Genomic DNA, 20,117 nt, shown 5'->3' with positions numbered 1-20,117 from the left:
ACCTGAAAACATCATCATGTGTTGAAAATTCCAGCCAATCTTATGCCTTCTGCCCAAGTTGAGGAAGAAGGAAAGCGGGTAGATGTGCGCGGCTCTGCCCAGGAAGATGGCAACCTGACCACAGGTGGAGGTTAAGGGCCCAACAGTTTCCAGAATGGCATTCCACACAGCCTCTGGCTGAGCAGAGAATTTTAGGAATGCTGTGATGCCTCATTATAGTCCAGAGAGCTGCCCAAAGAAGCCCGGCTGTCTAGTTTCTTTCTAGACAAGTTTCTCAGCAACAAAATGGGAGTAGCTTGGCTAAGCTTCCCCATCTCCTGATTCATAGAGATCATTTCTAGCTTGTTAAACACACTGTTGTAACTTCTTGATTTAATTCAACTGGTTATCTGTCTGTCTGTCTATCTATCTATCTATCTATCTATCTATCTATCTATCTATCTATCTACTATCTATCTAAATCTATCTAAAAAGGAGTCCAGAAATAAGCTAAAGTACCACGGCAGGAGAGGGCAGTTGAGAGAAGCAAACAGTGTGTGTTGGGCTCTACTAAAAGAAAAGGCACTAGAAGAAAAAAATTGCTAATCCTGCAGTCAAACTATAAAGAAAAAGTTTGCTGGATAAGCGCTCGCAGGCTTCATTTGCAAGTAAACATCAGAGATTTTAATGGCCAGAAAGAGCCTGCAAATAAGAGGTGGGGAAATTTAAAATATTCGTAACACTAAAAGACATTCAGATCACTCACAGGAATGAACCCAGGGAGATATTTCTCTACCTAAGTAGCTAAAATGTCTTTTGGAGATGTAAGAAATGGAAAAGGAGGGTGGAAAAAGGAACTCTGTTGTGGAAACCAAAGAATTCAGGGAAACTGGTCCTTTGTCACTTCTGAGTTTAGAACAGTGCCCAGCTGAGAGAGCTGCACACTCCCCTGGTCAGAGAAGGGAACGCCTGTGGGAGCCAGAGGAACAGGGAGCTTCCGTTTTGGCAAAACACCAGCTGCAGGAGCTGCAGCTGTTTCGGACAGAAGCCAGGGCGGAACTATCTTCTCTGTCCCCTGCAGGGTAAAGCACTGCCTGTTTTTCTTCCGTTTTCTTTCTGTTTTGTTTTAAGCAGAAAGAACGAGGTAATGCTTACAAAGTACATTCTATCCCAGAAGAGAAGCAAAAGTCCTTAAGTGGTAAGCAGCAGTTAGGATCTGCAGAGGACCTGGCTTGGCCTCTGCCAGGCCCTCATCTGTAAACAGGGCTGTGCTCTCACTATCTCTCACAGGGTGTCATGCTAGGAATACAAATCAAAACAACATGCAAGGTCTTTCTCAAAAAAGAATAAAAACACTGGTCTTGCAGATTTTTAACTATTAGTCTGGTAAGCATGGAAATCCAAGAAATGAGGCACCGGTTTAAGCGTAGGAGGCTCTCACACTAGAAGGATTCCAGTATTGCATTAGGCCACTGTCACTGTCCAGCAGCTTGGTGAGTGTCAGTCATTCCTGCACAATAAATTAAGCCCAGAGAGAAAAACACTCCTTTTTTGCCAGCATTCCAAAATCTGAGGATAATCATGAGGCCTCAGAAAAGGCAAATGTGAATGTCCAGCGATAGGGGACTGTGCTCAGTATCTTGAAATCAAGCCCCAGAAAAGTTCGCTTTCATAAAAACATAGTATCTGAGGCCAAGTGAGCAAAACCCTCAGCTGTCCATCCACTGCTAGGGACATGAGAGAAGCCAATCCCGCAAATTATGTCTCTTTTCCAGAAACTGCATTTACAATGGGCCCAGACCAAGGAATCAAGTATTTTTCTATTTTATCTTTTCTTCCCTTCATTTTTTTTTTCCTTCTCCTTTCTTTGGTGGGGGTGGGGAGAAAGAGTCCTCTACCATGATCTGCAGCAGCAGGGAAGCTTGAGAAAAAGTAGGGTCACTGCCTGCAAACAACCCTGGGCAGTGTGAGGAAGGGCTGCCCATACTGTGGATGTAGTCGCGAGCAAGAGGAGAACCTTTGGGTCATCCAAATCAGGCCACCTCCTGGATTGGAATTCATACAGCAATGAAATGTCAAAAATAACACTGGAGACTGACATGGTTGCTGACTTTTAGATACACCCAGAAGGGCACTTTACAAAACAAACTATCACCTGCTGAGCACCAGTTTAACAGAAAGGCCATCTTACACAGAAAAGGCAGAAAGGATGATCTTGGAATACACGCAGTCCTTTAAGTCAAATACATTTAGCGTTATGAAATGCCACTTAAGCCTTCTTTTATTCATCATAAAAACCCTGTGAACTAGCATGGACTTAGTCACCTACCCAAAACAGAAACAGTAATTATTATTTTATGATATTTTATATGATTATATTATTGTTATTTTATAGTATTATTATGACTATTATTACTGTAGCTTCTCCAACAGTGGTTGTCTCTGCATGTAGAAAATGGTGGAACAAGAAAAGGATACAAAAGCGCCAATGATGAAAATGGGGCTGAAAACGTGCTTCTGGAAGGTAAACAGTGCCAGGCCCATGTAGGAGAAGATGAAGTTCTCTGCCAGGAAATGTAACACCTCAAAGAGCTGCACAGAGAAGGGAAAAGGAAGCTGTAAACCCTGCAGTTCCCCCTTCCCTGTGTTAACAAGCAACTCGTCAGTACCAAGCCTCTCTCTCACCTGCTTGGTTCGACTTCTTGATTCCACCGACAGATTGTTGTAGGTGTAATGAGCTTGTGTGATTCCACAGAAAAGGACAGCTACAACACCTGTTAAAACATCCCCCCAAAAAATCAATGGAAAATAAAGAGGCAGGGGAAAAAACCCTGCTGGAACAAAAGGTTAAGGTAGGCAAGCCTAGCATATCCAACTTCCTGGATATTTTTGAAACTTTCCTATTGCTGGGTCGGGCACAGTGGCTCGCACCTGTAATCCCAGCACTGCAGGAGGCCAAGGCAGGCAGATGGCTTGAGCCCAGGAGTTTGAGACCAGCCTGGGAACCATGGTAAAACCCCATTTCTACCAAAAATACAAAAAATTAGCTGGATGTGGTGATGTGGGCCTGTGGTCCCAGCTACTCGGAGGCTGAGGTGAGAGGATCACTTGAGCCTGAGAGGTTGAGGCTGCAGTGAGCCCTGATCACACCTCTGCACTCCAGCCTGGGCAACAGAGGGAAATCTTTTCTCAAAAAGAAAAAAAAAAGAAAAAAAAAGAAAGAAAGAAAAGAAAAGAAAAAAAAGTTTCCTATTACTACTGAACACTCCTACAACCCCTCACCTCGTATTAACCTTTCTGTCTCCCAACCCTGCCTTCCTTCAAAGCCAAGTACCTCAACATCCCCTCCTCATTCCAGTTTTAATGGTATCTATTGCCTCCTCTAAACTCCTCCAACTACCATCTGTAGTTGGCATATAGCATTCATTCCCTCAAAGAGACTGTGAGGGCCCATCCAAATTTTTGTCATATTCCTCACTGTTTTTAGAATGAATGAATTTCAAACTAATGCTTAATATACATATATATTTTTTGAGACAAAGTGGATTATATATTATATATCCCTCAGTGGAGGGCAGTGGCATGATCTTGACTCACTGTAGCCTCTATCTCCAAGGCTCAAGTGATCCTCCCACCTCAGCCTCCTGAGTAGCTGGGACTACAGGTGCACACCACCACACCCAGCTAATTTTTGTATTTTTTTGTAGGGATGGGGTTTCTCCATGTTGCCCAGGCTGGTCTTGAACTCCTGAGCTCAAGGGATCCACCTGCCTTGGCCCCAAAGTGTTGAATTTAAATAGGCATGTGCCACCGTGCCTGGCCTATATTTTTTTCACAGTCTAGGACTTCAGACAAAACAGATCAAGAGTACTATTCCACTTATCCAAGCCCCGATCTTCTATATTTCTGGTTAATGGTAATCATTTTGTTGTGCGAGACAACTGACGCACCTGGGACTTTGCCTACACATTTACAGATAACTGTTAAATTTTAAGGAAGTGGGGCATTTTGTAATGCTGCATATAAAGATTTTCTACAGTATTTTGAAAGGGTGATAAAAGTACATCCTAAGTACCTGGATTATGTACAGTAACTGTACTTGAATTTTCTAATGGAAAAATTCAATGATTTTTTAAAAATGAGAGAATGTGAGGAAGTAAAACCACGTTTCACCACACTAATACTATATGAAACTGACACCATAAAAATTTGATATTGAAAAACAACGATTAAATAGCCCAGAGACACAACAATGAAAAACCGTGTTCACATTCACCTGAGCAGATGCAAAATCACCCTTTAAAGGACACATATTTTGCTTGTTATTGCTACTGTTTGTAAAATAACATAGCAATCAAGGGAAATATACAAATAAAATTTTAATAGATTCTTTGCACCTTAACATCTACTTATAGTTAGAATGAGTACTCAAAAATGTAATTGACTTTGGAATGATAAACTTTATCATTAAAATCTACTTTTTCAGGCTGGGCATGGTGGCTCATGCCTGTAATCCCAGTGCTTTGGGAGGCTGAGGTAGGAGGATCACTTAAGGCCAGGAGTTTGAGACCAGCCTGGACAACATAGCAAACTCCATCTCTACAAAAAATAAAAAAATTAGCTGGGTGTGGTACGTGCCTGTAGTCTCAGCTACTTGGGAGGGGGAAGGGGGAAGATCCCTTGAGCCTAGCAGTTCGAGGTTACAGTGAGCTATGATTGTGCTGCTGCATTCCAGCCTGGGTGACAGAGCAAGACCCAATCTCTAAAAAAGTAAAATAAAATAAAATCTAGCTTTTTGGAAAGTAAACAATCCAGTTAAGACAGAACACTAGCCTTGCTCAGCAATCCTTCATACGGACACTTGCTGAACAGTTAAACTCCATGCAGTTGCTGTCTAAGAATTCTTTGCTTCCTTCAAGTTCCCACAGGCCCCACTACAGTGAGGGGAAGGGTGGTGCAAGAGTAGAGAAAACCTACCTGTAAATCCGCAGGCTTCTGCCAAAAGAAACGTGCTCCAGGACATGAGGAAGAAGAGCGCTGTCTCCAGCAGGGGGAAGCAGTGCAGTTTGGTAAACTTAGTCACGTTGGCATTCTGTCAAGGACCCTGTCTCCAGGTATATGTATCAAGGCCACCAAGAACCATACTCCACTAGCCCAGGACCCCTCCCCAAAGGGCTAGCCTTTCCCTTCAACCTTTTTTTTCGGAGGCTCTAAAGCTGCTGGAGATTTCTTAAGTAATACAAATTAAGCTTTCCAGTGGAACACAAGTTTTGTAGGGGCTGGAGGAAGAAACAGTGAGATACTGTTCAATGGGTACAGAACTTCTGTTTGGGTTGATGAAAAAATTCTGAAAGTAGACAAGGGGATGGCTACCTGACATTGTGAATGTACTTAATCCCCACGGAATTGTGCACTTAAAAATGGTTAAATGACAAATCTCGCTAGCTATATTTTACCACAATTTTAAGAAATTAATCACATAGGGCGTGGTGGCTCATGCCTGTAACCCTAGCACTTTGGGAGGCCAAGGCGGGTGGATCACCTGAGGTCAGGAGTTCGAAACTAGTCTGGCCAACATACTGAAACCCCGTCTCTACTAAAAATACAAAAATTAGCCGGGTGTGGTGGCATACATCTGTAATCCCAGCTATTCAGAAGGCTGAGAATCGACTGAACCCAGGAGGCAGAGGTTGCAGTGACCAGAGATCACGCCACTGCACTCCAGCCTGGGCAACAGAGCGAGACTCTGTCAAAAAAAAAATATCATGTAATATACCAAAAGCCATTACATTTAAATGGTATATAAATTATATGTCAATAAGGCGTTTTTTGTTTTGTTTTGTTTTTTAAATAAATTCAGCTTTCCAGAGAAACTGGCAACTGGTTTTCTGTGCTCCTTGAATGGCCATGGTTCTGAGAGGCACGGTCATGACGTCAGGCTGGCTTGTTGGGTTGGTTCCAGCAGGGCTATGAAGACAAGGCCTGTGAGACCCTGACCTCTGGGCACCACTGAGGCCACCTGAGTCCACAACAGGTGCCTAAGGCAGGCACAGAAAAGAAAGAAATGCGCAATTCTTGAGGCAGCTACCAGGTGCTGGTGTCACCTTTTGGGACCAGAGATCCTTCTTGTAACAGTGCCATTCGACACAGGGCCAGCATAGAAGCATCTCATGAGGGATTTCACTGAGCAATATATGTCTCCAGGGCATCAAAAGGGCCCTTGTGAAGAAAGCAATTTAAATCTGCGCTATCCAATGTGGTAGCTGAACACTTACCATGTGGCTACTCCAAATTGAGATGTGTTGTAAGAGCAACACACACACCATATTTCTTTCTTTCTTTTCTTTTCTTTTCTTTTCTTTTTTCCTTCCTTCCTTCCTTCCTTCCTTCCTCCCTCCCTCCCTCCCTCCCTCCCTCTCTCTCTCTCTCTCTCTCTTTCTTTCTCTCTTTCTCTCTTTCTCTCTTTCTCTCTTTCTTTCTTTCTTTCTTTCTTTCTGATGGAATTTCGCTCTGTTGCCCAAGCTGGAGTGCAATGGCACGGTCTGGGCTCACTGCAATCTCCACCTCCCGGGTTCAAGTGATTCACCTGCCTCAACCTCCTGATTATCAGGGATTACAGGCATGCCCCACCACACCCGGCTAATTTTTGTATTTTTAGTAGACACAGGGTTTCACCATGTTGGCCAAGCTGGTCTTGAACTCCTGACCTCAGGAGATCTGCCTGCCTTGGCCTCCCAAAGTGCTGGGATTACAGGTGTGAGCCACCACGCCCGGCACACATACCATATTTCAAAGGCTTGCCACAAAGATTGAATGTATAACATCTCATTAATTATTTTTATCATAATTTTGGGTTTTTTTCCATATTGATTACATGTTGGAATGATGTGGTTTAAATTACATAGCACTGCCCACCAAAGAGGATATGATGTAGGACTCGGCACATCTGTAGAAGGGATGCCTGCTCTTTCCACATTTTGTTTTTTTAGTTTGTTTAAACTAAATCCCAGCCATCCTTTGCTTATGGAAGGCCACTAATAGCTATCACCACTTAACACCATGTGGCCCAGAACAGCAGGTGGCAGCAGCTAGCTGGGGCTAAAGTACTTCCCAGCCAGTAGTCCCTAATTCCCAGCCACCTCTTGGCTCCTCAGCTCTTTTCGCCCCTCTAAAACTGATGCTCCAACTGGATCACAAGAAAGGGAGAGAAAAAGCAAAGGTGAAGACAGAGCGAAGTCTAGGCTTGTATTCCTAAACATTGTTTCAGACTCTCAGCTAGGGACCTAACCGTCATGCTTTACCAAAATGACATATTTCAGGAGCCATCACACCCCAGTGGAACAATCAATGTAAGATTCCAATTTGAAAGAACAGCTGAGAACTTTCTTTTCGAAAGTGTAATGCCACACACACATACCCAGGCCCTAATTGAAACTACAAAAAGGATATTAGAGCAGTCACGACACCAGTCACAGCTCCCATGGTAAAAGAGCCACTAAATATACCTAGAAAAATGCCAACTGACTTAAAAAAGGCAGCAGCATCAAAGGCGTGAGTGTTCAGTCCTGCTGGCTGGTAGGCAACAATAGACCTGAAGTTTAAAAACAAGAGACAGTTTTAAAAGACTGCACTGGTTTTACACCGTGGTACCTGAAAATATCGACAAACATAGGTATCTACATTTTGTCAAGCATTGTCCAGGGCAAATTCATTTCATTTAATCTGCAGCCACCATGTTACACTGGCGTCAGCATTCTGATTGCTGCTGGGCACACTAAGCAACATAATTTCATCCACGAAGCTGATAAATCTCATTTAGAAAAACACCCAATTCAATATGTAATACATTTAAGATGAGCCTCTGAATTTAGCCCAAAGCATACAGGAAACCAAGGTGTCTCTTCTCCAGCAGAAACACTGGTACTTACGAGGACAGTACAATGGCAACGGCATCATTTAGGACACTCTCTCCAAAAAGAAGTGCGTAAAGATCCACGTCTGCATGCAATTCATTAAATATTGCCAGCACAGTCACTGAAAAGTGAGCCAAAAGCACAGAAATTAGTTTTGGTTTCTGACCTTAAACCACTGATTACAGATTTATAGAGGCAATTTCTATCTTGAGTGGGATGGGGTGATTCAAGAGATAGCAAGGGGGTCAAAGACAGACTTGTCTATCTGTGGCAGAAATGAAAACGGCAATCTTCCTTATCTGAAGGAGCTTTGATATGATGCTTGAGTCTAATGACACTGCACCAAAACACTATGCTTTCCACAGTGATCCCATCACACTTTGAAAGTATCTGTTACAGAACTTCAAAAACTAATGACAATCAATGTGATTTGACTTCACCAGTGTGTTGAAATCTCTTTGATTTCTCTGGCTCAATAGAGCCAAGGTTAAAATAACAAAGTTATTATACAAATGATTAATGAGATTTTGGCCGGCACGGTGGCTCGCGCTTGTAATTCCAGCACTTTGGGAGGCCGAGGCAGGTGGATCACCTGAGATCACGAGTTTGAGACCAGCCTGACCAACACAGTGAAATCCCGTCTCTACTAAAAATACAAAATTAGTCAGGCATGGTGGCACACGCCTGTAATCCCAGCTACTTGGGAGGCTGAGGCAAAAGAATCACTTGAACCCAGGAGGCGGAGGTTGCAGTGAGCCAAGATCGTGCCATTGCACTTCAGCCTGGGCAACAGGAGTGAAACTCCATCTCAAAAAAAAAAAAAAAAAAAAAAAAAAAGGCCGGGTGCGGTGGCTCATGCCTGTAATCCCAGCACTTTGGGAAGTCAAGGCGGGCAGATCACTGAGGTTGCGATTTGAGACCAGCCTGACCAACATGGAGAAACCTCGTCTCTACTAAAAATACAAAATTAGCCGGGTGTGGTGGTGGGCGCCTGTAATCCCAGCTACTCCAGAGGCTGAGGTAGGAGAATCACTTGAGCCCAGGAGGCAGAGGTTGTGGTGAGCAGAGACTGCGCCATTGCACTCCAGCCTGGGCAACAAGAGTGAAACTCCATCTCAAAAAAAAAAAAAAAAAGATTAATTAGATTTTATAAATTCTATCTTTTTGCCAAGCCTTTGAAATATGGTGTGTGTGTTGCTTAAAATAATAATGACAGGGGTGGGGGTGTGGGCAATATTGCCCCTGATTGAGAACCACCACTCTAGATATATGCACAAGAGCTGTGTTCCCTCTCAACACTCATACCCAACTACCCTCTCTCAATGGTTTCTACCATAGGACTGCAAAAACTAAAAACCCACTTTCCCAGCTTCTCTTGCAGAAAGCATCACCTCTTCCTGTCAGGAAGAAGGCGGAGAGGCCAGATACCAACGTAGTCGTAGTCATCTCGCCTCCATGGGGCAACTGATGTGTGACTGAAACCCCAGAACAGTGCAGCAGAAAGACAGTGTAGTACTTTTTGATTGCAGTGGAAGCTGGGACATCAGCCCCAGTACTGGTACCCAAGATAAATATCTATTTGTTTAAGCAGGAATTAGCCAGGTTTTTCTGTTCTTTGCAGCCAAAAGCATTGCTAATTGATACAATCAGAAAACCAAGCCAAACAAATGTTCAGTTTAGTGAGTTATTATAAGCCAACCAGTCTTGTAACCACCCCTCTGTTCAAGAAATGGAACTTTGTCAGTCCCCCATATGTCCCATCCCAGTCTGAAGCCTCTTCCTTCACTAAAGGGAACCACTAAACTAAATTTTATAGTCATCATTTTCTTGCCTTTCCCTATAATTTAATCACACAAATACACATTCCCTGACGCTACCGTTTGGTTTTGCCAATTTTTAAAAAATTTTATTTTTATTTTTATATTTTTTTGAGACAGGGTCTTGCTCTGTTGCCCAGGCTGGAGTACGGTGGTGTGATTATAGTTCACTGTAGCCTGGAACTCCCGGGCTTAAGCAATCCCCGCTACCTCAGCCTTCCAAGTAGATGGGACCACAGATGCATAGCACACCTGGCCTAAAAGCATAATTAATAATAATAACAATAAATGCTTACATTGCATTGATCTAAGTTTCAACTTCTCATTCTCCCTGCTCATTATCTCACAAAACAGGTCAGGATCCCTTCTGTGCCCCTCCTGAGCAAGTCTGTGCCTGACCACAAGGAGGGATGTGAGTGCTGACAACTGGAAGACGATGGGATGGGGATGACAGACTGGCTAAGTGGTTTCTGATGGCAGAGATGAAACAAACTGCCCTCCTCCCTACAGCAGGACCCTTGAAATCAGGGTGAGCAGGGTCATAGCTGTTTCCAACTGGACACAGACTGAGAAATCACAATTAACTAACTGAAGATCACTGGGTACAGGCAGTGGGAAAAACAAAAGAATGGCAGATATATGAAGAAGGAAAAACTCAAGGACCTAAATGTGTTCATTCAGCTAACTTTTCATGGACACTTCATCCGTGTACTCAAGGGCACTTAGCCCTTGTGAGCACTCAGTACAAAGTGGCAAGCACTGACATGTACAAAACAGACCTAACTCAAAGAGCTGAGGGAGCAGATAATGGAGTCTAGAAAGAGTGACTAGGCAGGTGGCACATTTGAACCAAGTCCCAGAGGATGCACTCTAGCCTGGGCGACAGAGCAAGACTCCATCTCAAAAAAAAAAAGAAAAAGAAAAAGAAATTGTTAAGATAGTAAATTTTATGTCAGGCATTTTTACCACAATAAAAAATTAATAATAAAAAAAGGAAATTGCATGCCCTTCCTGTGAACCATCATGATGTCTTTTCCCCAATTTTACCTCATCACCTTTGCACTCCTTGAGTCAATCAGCCTGACTCACAGGTTTCTATTTTTCTTTTCTTTTTCTTTTTAGACAGGGTCTCTGTTGCCTAGGCTGGAGTGCAGTGGCATGTGTTCTCTGGTGGCTTCCTAGGAAGGCACCATGGGGTGGAAATGTGTTTTTTTCCTTTAATTGTGGATCTGTCTAAAACAAAAGCCCACAAAGATGGCACATGGCAGCCATGACACATGACCACAGAGTGGAGAAGGCTCCCTGTCACAGTGCAGCTTACACTATCCCACACATATTATGTCAACTTTGACCAGAAGACCAAAGACTCATGTCTCAAGCCAAGTACAGTAATCAGGGACAAGGATTCTTATTCTTCCATATCAGTCAATATGACTCTGTATCCTAATACTATAAAGTTTTTTGTTTCATTTTTTAAAGACAGGGTCTTGCTCTGTCACCCAGGCTGGAGTGCAGTAGTGCGATCACAGCTCACTGCAGCCTCAAACTCCTGGGCTTAAGCAATCGTCTTGCCTCAGCCCCCGAGCAGCTGGAACTATAGGCAATTACCACCATGGCCAGCTAATTTTTAAAATTTTTTTGTGGGGATGAAGTTCTATGTTGCCCAGGCTGCCAATATCAGAATTTTTGTTTGATGCAGCAGACACTGGAAGTCAATCTGGTCTTGTGATGCTTAACTCTGCACTTAAGTTTTTATCTCTTTTATGACCCAAGTTTTCAAACAACAGATTTCTAGGAGGCTGGTAAAACACTTCTAGTTTGCAAAAACATTCTACATTTCAGGAAGATTTCTATTTAAAAAGCAGTTAAAGTTAATGTCCTGATGTTTAATAAGTTTAAACTTTCAATTTTCTACAACTTCCATTTCTATAAAACCCTTACGGTGCCAATCTTCATAGGCCAAGTGAAAATGGAGTAGCATGGTAATGCCTTCCATTATTTTCTACCATAGCATAGACACATTAAAGGGAAGTAAACAATTACAAAGATAATCTAGAAAAGTAAGCCTCTCTATCCAATTAAATGAAGTAACACTGATAGCTCAGGAAACAATATCAATAATCTTTATGTTAAACTAACTTCCCTTTACTTGTTAGTGGTACTAGTAAGACGTTAGTAATAAAATTATAGATGAGTATACTTAGAAACACATTTTCAGACAGACTAAACACCTTTCTCAGACTTATGAAGGTCTATTTCTCCATAGACACACATCTGGAGACAGTCACAGACAGCACAGGATTAAAATAATAAAACTGATTTTCAGAGTTCTCTTTGGAAACATGCTTGGGTTAAGAGATGATCTGTTATTTATTTATTTTTTAAACATAAGGAAAACTGAGAAACCTCTGTCTGAGTCAGATGTGGACACAGACCAGCATAATTTAGAGATGGTACACTCTATGCCTTACACGTGTTGTTTCATTTCATCTTCATAATAGCCTTAGGAAATAGGTGCCATCATTTCTACTTTATAGATGAGGAAACTGATGTCAGGGGATAATATGTGTCTAGGCTACCCGATCAGTGATTGGTAGGGCTAGAACTCAACCCAAGGCCTGTGACTCCAAATCCCACCTTTTCACAAACCAGAGTGTGCCTCGACAGCCAAATCTTCAATACTAATTTACTCAGGATGTTTGTAATAAAATATGAGGGTAAGAGAGGTCAATGTTTTTTTTTGTTTTGTTTTGTTTTTTTTTTTTTTAACATTGAGATTCTTCAGAACCACACAACTGTCTAGAGCTATGCTGTCTGATGTGGTAACCATTAGCCACATGTGGCTATACACATTTAAATTACTTAACATTAAATAAAAGTTAAAATCAGTCCCCCAACTGCATTACCCTACATTTCAAGTGCTCAAAAGCCACATGTGGCTACTGGTTACCACAATGGACTTGCAGATTATAGAACATCTCTATCTTCACAGAAAGATCTATAAGATAGCACTGATGGAGAGGACCCCAAGAGGCATGGTCAAGTGGGATATCTTAGTATCTTTAAGGTTAATACTGTTCAGAATATTAGAGGGCATTGAAGACATTGAACAGACCTTTCCATCTCTACCGTGAGGACAGGAGCAGCTCATTCTCCAGAACTTCTTTCCCTAAGGTGTACTCTCAATAGCTGACACTAAGGAAGAGAATAGCTGTAACTACTTTATGCAAACTGATCAAATTATAGGTTCCAACTTGGAAAGGATAACTTTTTTGTTTGTTTTTTGAGCTGCAAGGGAAGGTGTAATAATTCACTTGTAAGAATTGGTTCAACCAACACTTGAAAAATACAGGGCAAGGGATTGATGAATAAAAACCATGTCACAGTGCACAGTCCTCTAGGAACGCTGCACAAAAGGAGTTTATAAATTAAATTACATTCACTACAGATAATCATGTGTGTTTCTACTAAGAAAAGGTATTATTTAAACCAAATGATATGTTACATAAAAGAAGGCAAAAGGGCAACACTGAGAAAGAAGAAAATCAAAGTGTAAAACTTATGACCAAATTAGTCATTCTAAGATGAAAGGCAAAACATGTTATATAGCCAGGTGTGGTGGTTCATGCCTGTAATCCCAGCACTTTGGGAGGCCGAGGTGGGCGGATCACTTGAGGTTGGGAGTTTGAGACCAGCCTGGCCAACATGGAGAAACCCTGTCTCTACTAAAAATACAAAAAAATTAGCTGGGCGTGGTGGTGCATGCCTGTAATCCCAGCTACTCGGGAGGCTGAGGCAGGAGAATCGCTTGAACCTGGGAGGCGGAGGTTACAGTGAACCAAGATCGTGCCATTGCACTCCAGCCTGGTCAACAAGAGCAAAACTCCATCTCAAAAACCAAACCAAAACAAAACAACCACAACAACCAAAAACATGCTATACAGATACAATGGAATGGAATATTACTCAGCCTTAAAGGTTAGGAAATTATGACAAATGCTATAACATGGATGAACTTTGAGGACATTATGCTAAATGAAATAAGCCAGTCACAAAAGGACAAATACTATATGATTTCACTTGCATGAAATTTCTACAGTAGTCAAGTTCATAGAGACAGAAAGTCAAAGATAGCTGCCAGGGGCTGCAGGGAAGGGAGACTGGGGAGTTGTTGTTTAAAGGGTACAGCATTTCAGTTTTGCAAGATGAAAAAGTTCTTGGGATTGGTTTCACAATGACGTGGGTATACTTAACGCTACTGAACTATACACTTAGAAACTGTTAAGATAGGCTGGGCACGGTGGCTCACACCTGTAATCCCAGCACTTTGGGAGGCTGAGGCGGGCAGATCACGAAGTCAGGAGATTGAGACTATCCTGGCTAACACAGTGAAACCCGCCTCTACTAAAAATACAAAAAAATTAGCCAGGCGTGGTGGCGAGCACCTGTAGTCCCAGCTACTTGAGAGGCTGAGGCAGGAGAATGGCGTGAACCTGGGAGGTGGAGGCTGCAGTGAGCCAAGATCGCATCACTGCACTCCAGCCTGGGCAACAGAGCAAGACTCCATCTCAAAAAAAAAAAAAAAAAAAAAAAAAGAAATTGTTAAGGTAGTAAATTTTATGTCAGGCATTTTTACAACAATGAAAAATTAATAATATAAAAGGAAATTGCATGCCCTTCTTAGAAAAGCCATCTAACTATAGTCCCACTGCTTGGGAGGCTGAGGCAGGAGGACTGCTTGAGCCCAGGAGGTCAAGGCTTCAGTGAGCTGTGATTGCACCACTGCACTCCAGCTTGGGCAACAGAGTGAGATCCTGTCTCAAAAAAGGAAAAAGAAAAAGAAAAGCCATCTAACTCTGTTAGACCCACCTATTGGTCATTTCTTCCACCACCATGCCATGCAAATAAATACTACATTCCCCCTACTACAACAAAAGTTAATGATTGCTCTGAACTTTTTAAGATTTAAATAATGGAATACCATAATAATAAAGCCAAATATGCAAAGCCAAATACCTGGGTCAGTGGCAGAGATGATTGCTCCAAAAAAGAGACAATCTGTGTAGTAAAATTTATCAGAGAGCTGTCCCATAATCTTCATGAGCTTCACCACACCATACATGAGATTTCTGTAAGAAGGTAAGGTAAACTATGTCAGGAGAAACAAATAAGTAACTTAGCAAACATGCAAGCAGAATAGTACTAGAATGCTGTTCTTAGAGATTTATGAAAATAACAGGCAGCTGCCATGGTTGGACACTTATCAGAGACATTGGCAAATAGGATTTTGGCATCAAGTAAGAGTTTGCAAGTTAATGTCATCTTGCTGAAATATCTGAACATTTCATTTTTAAAAGTTGTACTCTAACAACTAAAGCAACCATGAAGCACAGTCTTCAATTAGCAACAAAGTTAAAGCATTTGAAACAACTGGGTAATACAGAGGAAAGGAAGAGACAGAACCCGGCATAATGTTTTTGTAGCAATAAGTTGCTACAAAACTCACAAGATTCTAAGATAATGCATTTAAAGTCAGAGAAATCAGTAGACTGGATGAAAACAGAGAGAGAAAAAATGGGTTGGTCACAAAGATCCAAGGGATTGACCTACTATTGCCTTCTCTGCCAAAAATTATTTCAAAGAAAGGAAAAAGAGGCAAATATCTTTAAATATCCTATTAGAACATCCATATACCCATCAAGATATCTGGACTTTCACTCTCTGCATGGGTCAGGTGGGCCAGCAATAGCCCTCCTTATGCTATGTAGACTGTGACATGGGCTAAGAGGGACTACCAAGTTAAATTTTTCAGCTTGGAGGAAGAACATTTCCTACAAGACAGCTTGCAAACTGGGAGGAGTGAGGAGTGTGAAAAGGTCTAGTACGTGTTACAAGGGTATGTGTGCATGCACGTGTATGTGTGTGTGCGTGTGCGTGTGTGTGTGGTGGCAGCAGCAGTGATAGCAGCAGCTGCAGGGGTTAGAGGAGTAAAAATAACCATGGACTTGACTCATTATACCCTACAGCCAACGCTCTAATAATGAGATTCTTGATGCCACTGCCTACCTTTGTGTCTCAAATGCTTAGAAGGGTGGACTAGCTAAGCTAGGAGCAAAAGAACTATTCGCAGAAGGGAATCTGTTTGAGAAGAAACAGCTATAACTTAATGCTTGCCTATTGTGTGCCAGACACTGTTCTAGACACTTAACCAGTTCAATTTCATTTCACAGCAATTGTATGTTACAGATTTGATTTGCCCTTTGTTGCTTATCAAAGGCTTCTTTCATGTACCCTTTAAACATTCCTGGAACAAGACCTTCCTCTCCATTTCCTTCCACCAGTCTGTGACCTACACAATAGACTTCTCCGGTAGCCTTTTCCCCATTTTGCTTCCTGTCGTCACTAATGTCAGTTATGTAATGTGTCATTCTTCAATAATGTGTATCTCTTAAAGGATAAGTCCAAGCCCCTCCTTTTTTGATGGCACAAAAGACCCCTGCTATTATCTCCAGCCAATTGTTAAAAAATTCATAAAAATCCTAACTTTATTCAGATTTTCTTAGTTTTTAACCTAATGTCCTCTTTCTGTTCCAGGATCTTATCCGGGATACCACATGACATTTAGTCATCCAATCCCTTTAGTCTCCTCATGGCTGTGACAGCAGTTTCTTAGACTTCGCTTTTTTTTTTTTTTTTTTGAGATAGAGTCTCACTCTGTCACCCAGGCTGGAGGGCAGTGGCGTGATCTCAGCTCACTGCAAGCTCCACCTCCCAGGTTCACGCCATTCTCCTGCCTCAGCCTCCTGAGTAGCTGGGACTACAGGTGCCCACCACCACACCCAGCTAATTTTTTTTTTTTTTTATTTTTAGTAGAGACAGGGTTTCATCGTGTTAGCCAGGATGGTCTCGATCTCCTGACCTTGTGATCCACCTGCCTCAGCCTCCCAAAGTGCTGGGATTACAGGCGTGAGCCACCACGCCCGGCCAGACTTTGCTCATTTTTGATGACCTTGGCAGATTTAAGGAATACTGGTCAGGTATTTTGTAGATATATCCTTTGACTAGGATTTGTCTGATTTTTTTTTCTCATGGTTATACTGAGGTAATGTGGTTTTAAGCGAACGACCAGAGAGGTAGAGTATCCTTCTCATCACAAATATCAAGGTACATACTATCAACGTGACTTACCACTGCTGATGTTGACCTTGATCACCTAGTTGAAGTAGTATTTGTCCGGCTTCTCCACTGTAAAGCTACTCTTTTTTCCTGCTTTCTGTACTGTACTCTTCAGAAAGAAGTCACTATGCACAGCCCACACTCAAAGAGGGAGTGGGAGGGGACTGAGCTCTACCTCCTTGAGGGGGATGTATCTACATGAAGTATTTGGAATTCTTCGCACAGGAGATTTGTCTCTTCTCCCCCATTTATTTATTCATCCAATCGCTTATTTATATCCATATGGACTCAGGGATATTTGCTTTATGCTCTTGGGGATAATCTAATACAATGTTATTTGTTTTGTTGTTCTTCAGCCATTGGCTGGGGGGGCTTTGACCATTACAGGGGCTTTCAGGTTGGCTCTCGTGTCCCTTTGACATTCCCCACATTCTTTTGCCTGTCTGTTTTCTGAGCACTTCCTTACCTTCTGGCATTATAAGATACTCCCTTTTCATCTTGTATATTTCCTGCCCCAGCCCTAGAATTAGCCATTTCTGCAAGGGGCTCTGGCTCTTTTTATCAAAGAATGATAATAGAAACCAAGATCTGGGTGTTGGGTATAATTTTATTTCATATAAATTGATCTTAATTTAAATAGCCACATGTGGCTAATAGCTACCATACTGAACAGTGTAAATCTCGATCCTGACTGCCATCAAAAATATCAAAATACTGGACTCTGTGGACCCAAATGGATCTCATCCCTATGGAATGTGTGTTAATTTGGTTATAATACAAAGGTTCACTTACCCAATAATGAAGCATGAAACAGCAGTCCCCAAGAAGGCATAGGCCAGTATAGACCCAAGATTTCTGAAAAAGTGTCTCTGAATAAAACAAACAAACAAAACTCAGGAATCACATTGTGATGTTCAACAATGAGCTTAAGAAACACATTAAAAGTCTCTCAAAAGTGGAACTCTACCTACTGTTTCCATTACATCAAGTAACAACTGAAGTTACTCCTATATGGTGCTATTTAACCTTAGACATCATGGTTTTAAGTTATCTTCTATACAGCTAGGTAGTGAGCAAGTAAGCAAGGACTTAGTAAATTTTTAGACAAAACTGCTCTGGATGATTTCATTAAATTACAGTAAGTGTGTGTATATGTTGTGCACGTGTGCGTGTGAGTAGACCAATCATTTTTATAGATTTAACCCAAACCATTTTACTCAGTGATTCAGCACATCACTTCCAGTTCTGGTGGTACCTCAGAAGATCATCACAGATAGAAGTTTAAAACAAAGTGTGAAAGTGCTATGTCATGAGCTTTCTGCTTAATTTGATATCAGAAAACAGAGTCCTAAATATCTGCTCATGGAACCTGAAGCGTCTCCTTATATTCATCTAGATTAATGTCTGAAGCCTGGGAAAGAGTGACAATAGAGATGGATGCAGAGAAATGAGAAACAGATAGTTCCATTTAAGATGGCCAAGTTTATACAAAAAGAAACACACATCAATATCACATCTAGAAATTATTCAGAAAGAAGTGGCAAAACTGCAATCCTTTCAATGCTTCTGCACATTCATTGGTTACCTTAAAAATGTAAACACACACACACACACACACACACACACACACACACGGATTTACTTGTTTCACCATGTTGTCTTTGAAGGATTTACTTCTTACAAGTCATTAGGCCTGTGGGATATTCCAACAGAGGAAATTCTGCCTGTTCCTGGGATCCTAAGACACAGTTCTGCCTCCTCAAGGCATAAGCCATTCTCATTTGACAATCAGAACTATTTAACACAAACAGACAAAATCTCCCAACACCCCGATCAAACAAGGGCCAGGAACACTTTACCTAAATTTTTTTTAAAGGCAGAAGAGCCTCAGCATGTCAGCTGAGCAACATCAGAAAAAGACAGGGTGCAGGAAGAAGAACCCAGACGAGATCAGGCAGCCACCACGAAGCATGACCAGACAAAGGGCTGCAGGTGTCCTCTGGTCTGCATCCCAGGCACAGGGCCTTCCCAGTGCTTGCCCCTATCTGAGTCGGTGAAGAAGGTGTTAAGGAATGCCTGCTGCCCCTAAGCCACCTGTTCAGGAGAGAATCCTTCAAGGGCTTGCCATGCTGACAGGCACCGAATGAGGGTGCTGCCTGTACATAAGATGGACACATTATGTTTGCCTCTTAAATAACCGCCTTTTTGTTTTTAATCAAATGCATTTATACATCAATGTTTTGAAAAATATATATTTCAAAAAAATCAACAGCTGTGAGTCTGTTTCTCTTTAAAAGCTCCAGAAAGGGCTTCAATCAGGGAGGGCTAGGAGTGCACTAAGAACAAGGCACCAGATGAATGACACTTGTGAGATATCCAAGAACAAATTTCAATCCCAGATGTGCTTTTCCTTGCCACTCAGCTTTCCTTTGGGTAGATATTCCCATGGTAACTCTGAATATAAATTAGATAAATTCATATTCATGACATTAGCCAAAGCAAAAAATTAGGAATGTAAATCTGTAGCCAAAAATACTTTCATAATATATTCTAAAACCACACACACACAATTACCCATCTCCCGTTCATATCTGCTGATGCAAGCTGAAACTTAACTGTATTTTGAAAAGCTATACTACCTATTTGTGTATTATGTCTAGTACTTCAATGTATACTTCATAGTTTACAAAGTGTTTTCACATATATTAGCCCATCCAATTCTCACAATGATCTATCTGGAAGGTATTATTTGGAACATCTTATATGAGAGAATCCAAGGTTCAAAGGCATGATGTAAGCTGCTTCAAGTCACATGTCCGCCAAACCAAGGCCCAGACTGGAAAGGTGGTCTCCTGACCCCAAAGCATCATGCTCTCACTGTGCAAGCTGCCCTGCTACCCAGTTCTTCGATTCCCACTTCTCTTTGGGAAAGAAAGGACAGGAGGTATCCAGTAAAATCCTAGATCTTTCATCCTACCCTTATTTGGTTACAATACAGCCATGATTAGTTCAGAATCTCCCTTACTTTTCCTCCTCAATTATAAAATGACAAGAAGAGACAAAAGGAGATGATGGCACGCCCTGGCAAAGTCTTCAAAAATATAAGCCCAAGACAGCCCAGGATGAGAAGTTTTGCTTTGGTGAAAATATACCTGACATCCCAATTTCTAGCTGTACCATTCTAAGCCTTACACTGCTACTCCTTGGGAAATCCTATCCCCTCCCATTCCTC

At 41.8% G+C, this 20,117-nt stretch overlaps 1 protein-coding gene across 1 annotated transcript in view; it reads right to left on the bottom strand.

Moving 5' to 3' along the window:
- The window catches only part of SLC9A7 (solute carrier family 9 member A7), a 151,947-nt gene that overhangs the window by 45,290 nt on the left and 86,540 nt on the right, over positions 1 to 20,117 (bottom strand). The window contains exons 4-11 of the mRNA XM_007991491.3: positions 17,678 to 17,754; positions 14,726 to 14,838; positions 7,908 to 8,013; positions 7,429 to 7,570; positions 4,957 to 5,062; positions 2,665 to 2,753; positions 2,458 to 2,571; positions 3 to 114 (exon numbers count right to left, since the gene is read on the bottom strand). Coding sequence (XP_007989682.2) covers positions 3 to 114; positions 2,458 to 2,571; positions 2,665 to 2,753; positions 4,957 to 5,062; positions 7,429 to 7,570; positions 7,908 to 8,013; positions 14,726 to 14,838; positions 17,678 to 17,754 — 859 coding nt within the window. The remainder of the gene's footprint in view (positions 1 to 2; positions 115 to 2,457; positions 2,572 to 2,664; positions 2,754 to 4,956; positions 5,063 to 7,428; positions 7,571 to 7,907; positions 8,014 to 14,725; positions 14,839 to 17,677; positions 17,755 to 20,117) is intronic.

This window comes from Chlorocebus sabaeus, chromosome X (assembly GCF_047675955.1).
Source record: "Chlorocebus sabaeus isolate Y175 chromosome X, mChlSab1.0.hap1, whole genome shotgun sequence".
Classification (NCBI taxonomy): domain Eukaryota; kingdom Metazoa; phylum Chordata; class Mammalia; order Primates; family Cercopithecidae; genus Chlorocebus; species Chlorocebus sabaeus.
This window is presented reverse-complemented; position numbering and strand designations above follow the sequence as displayed.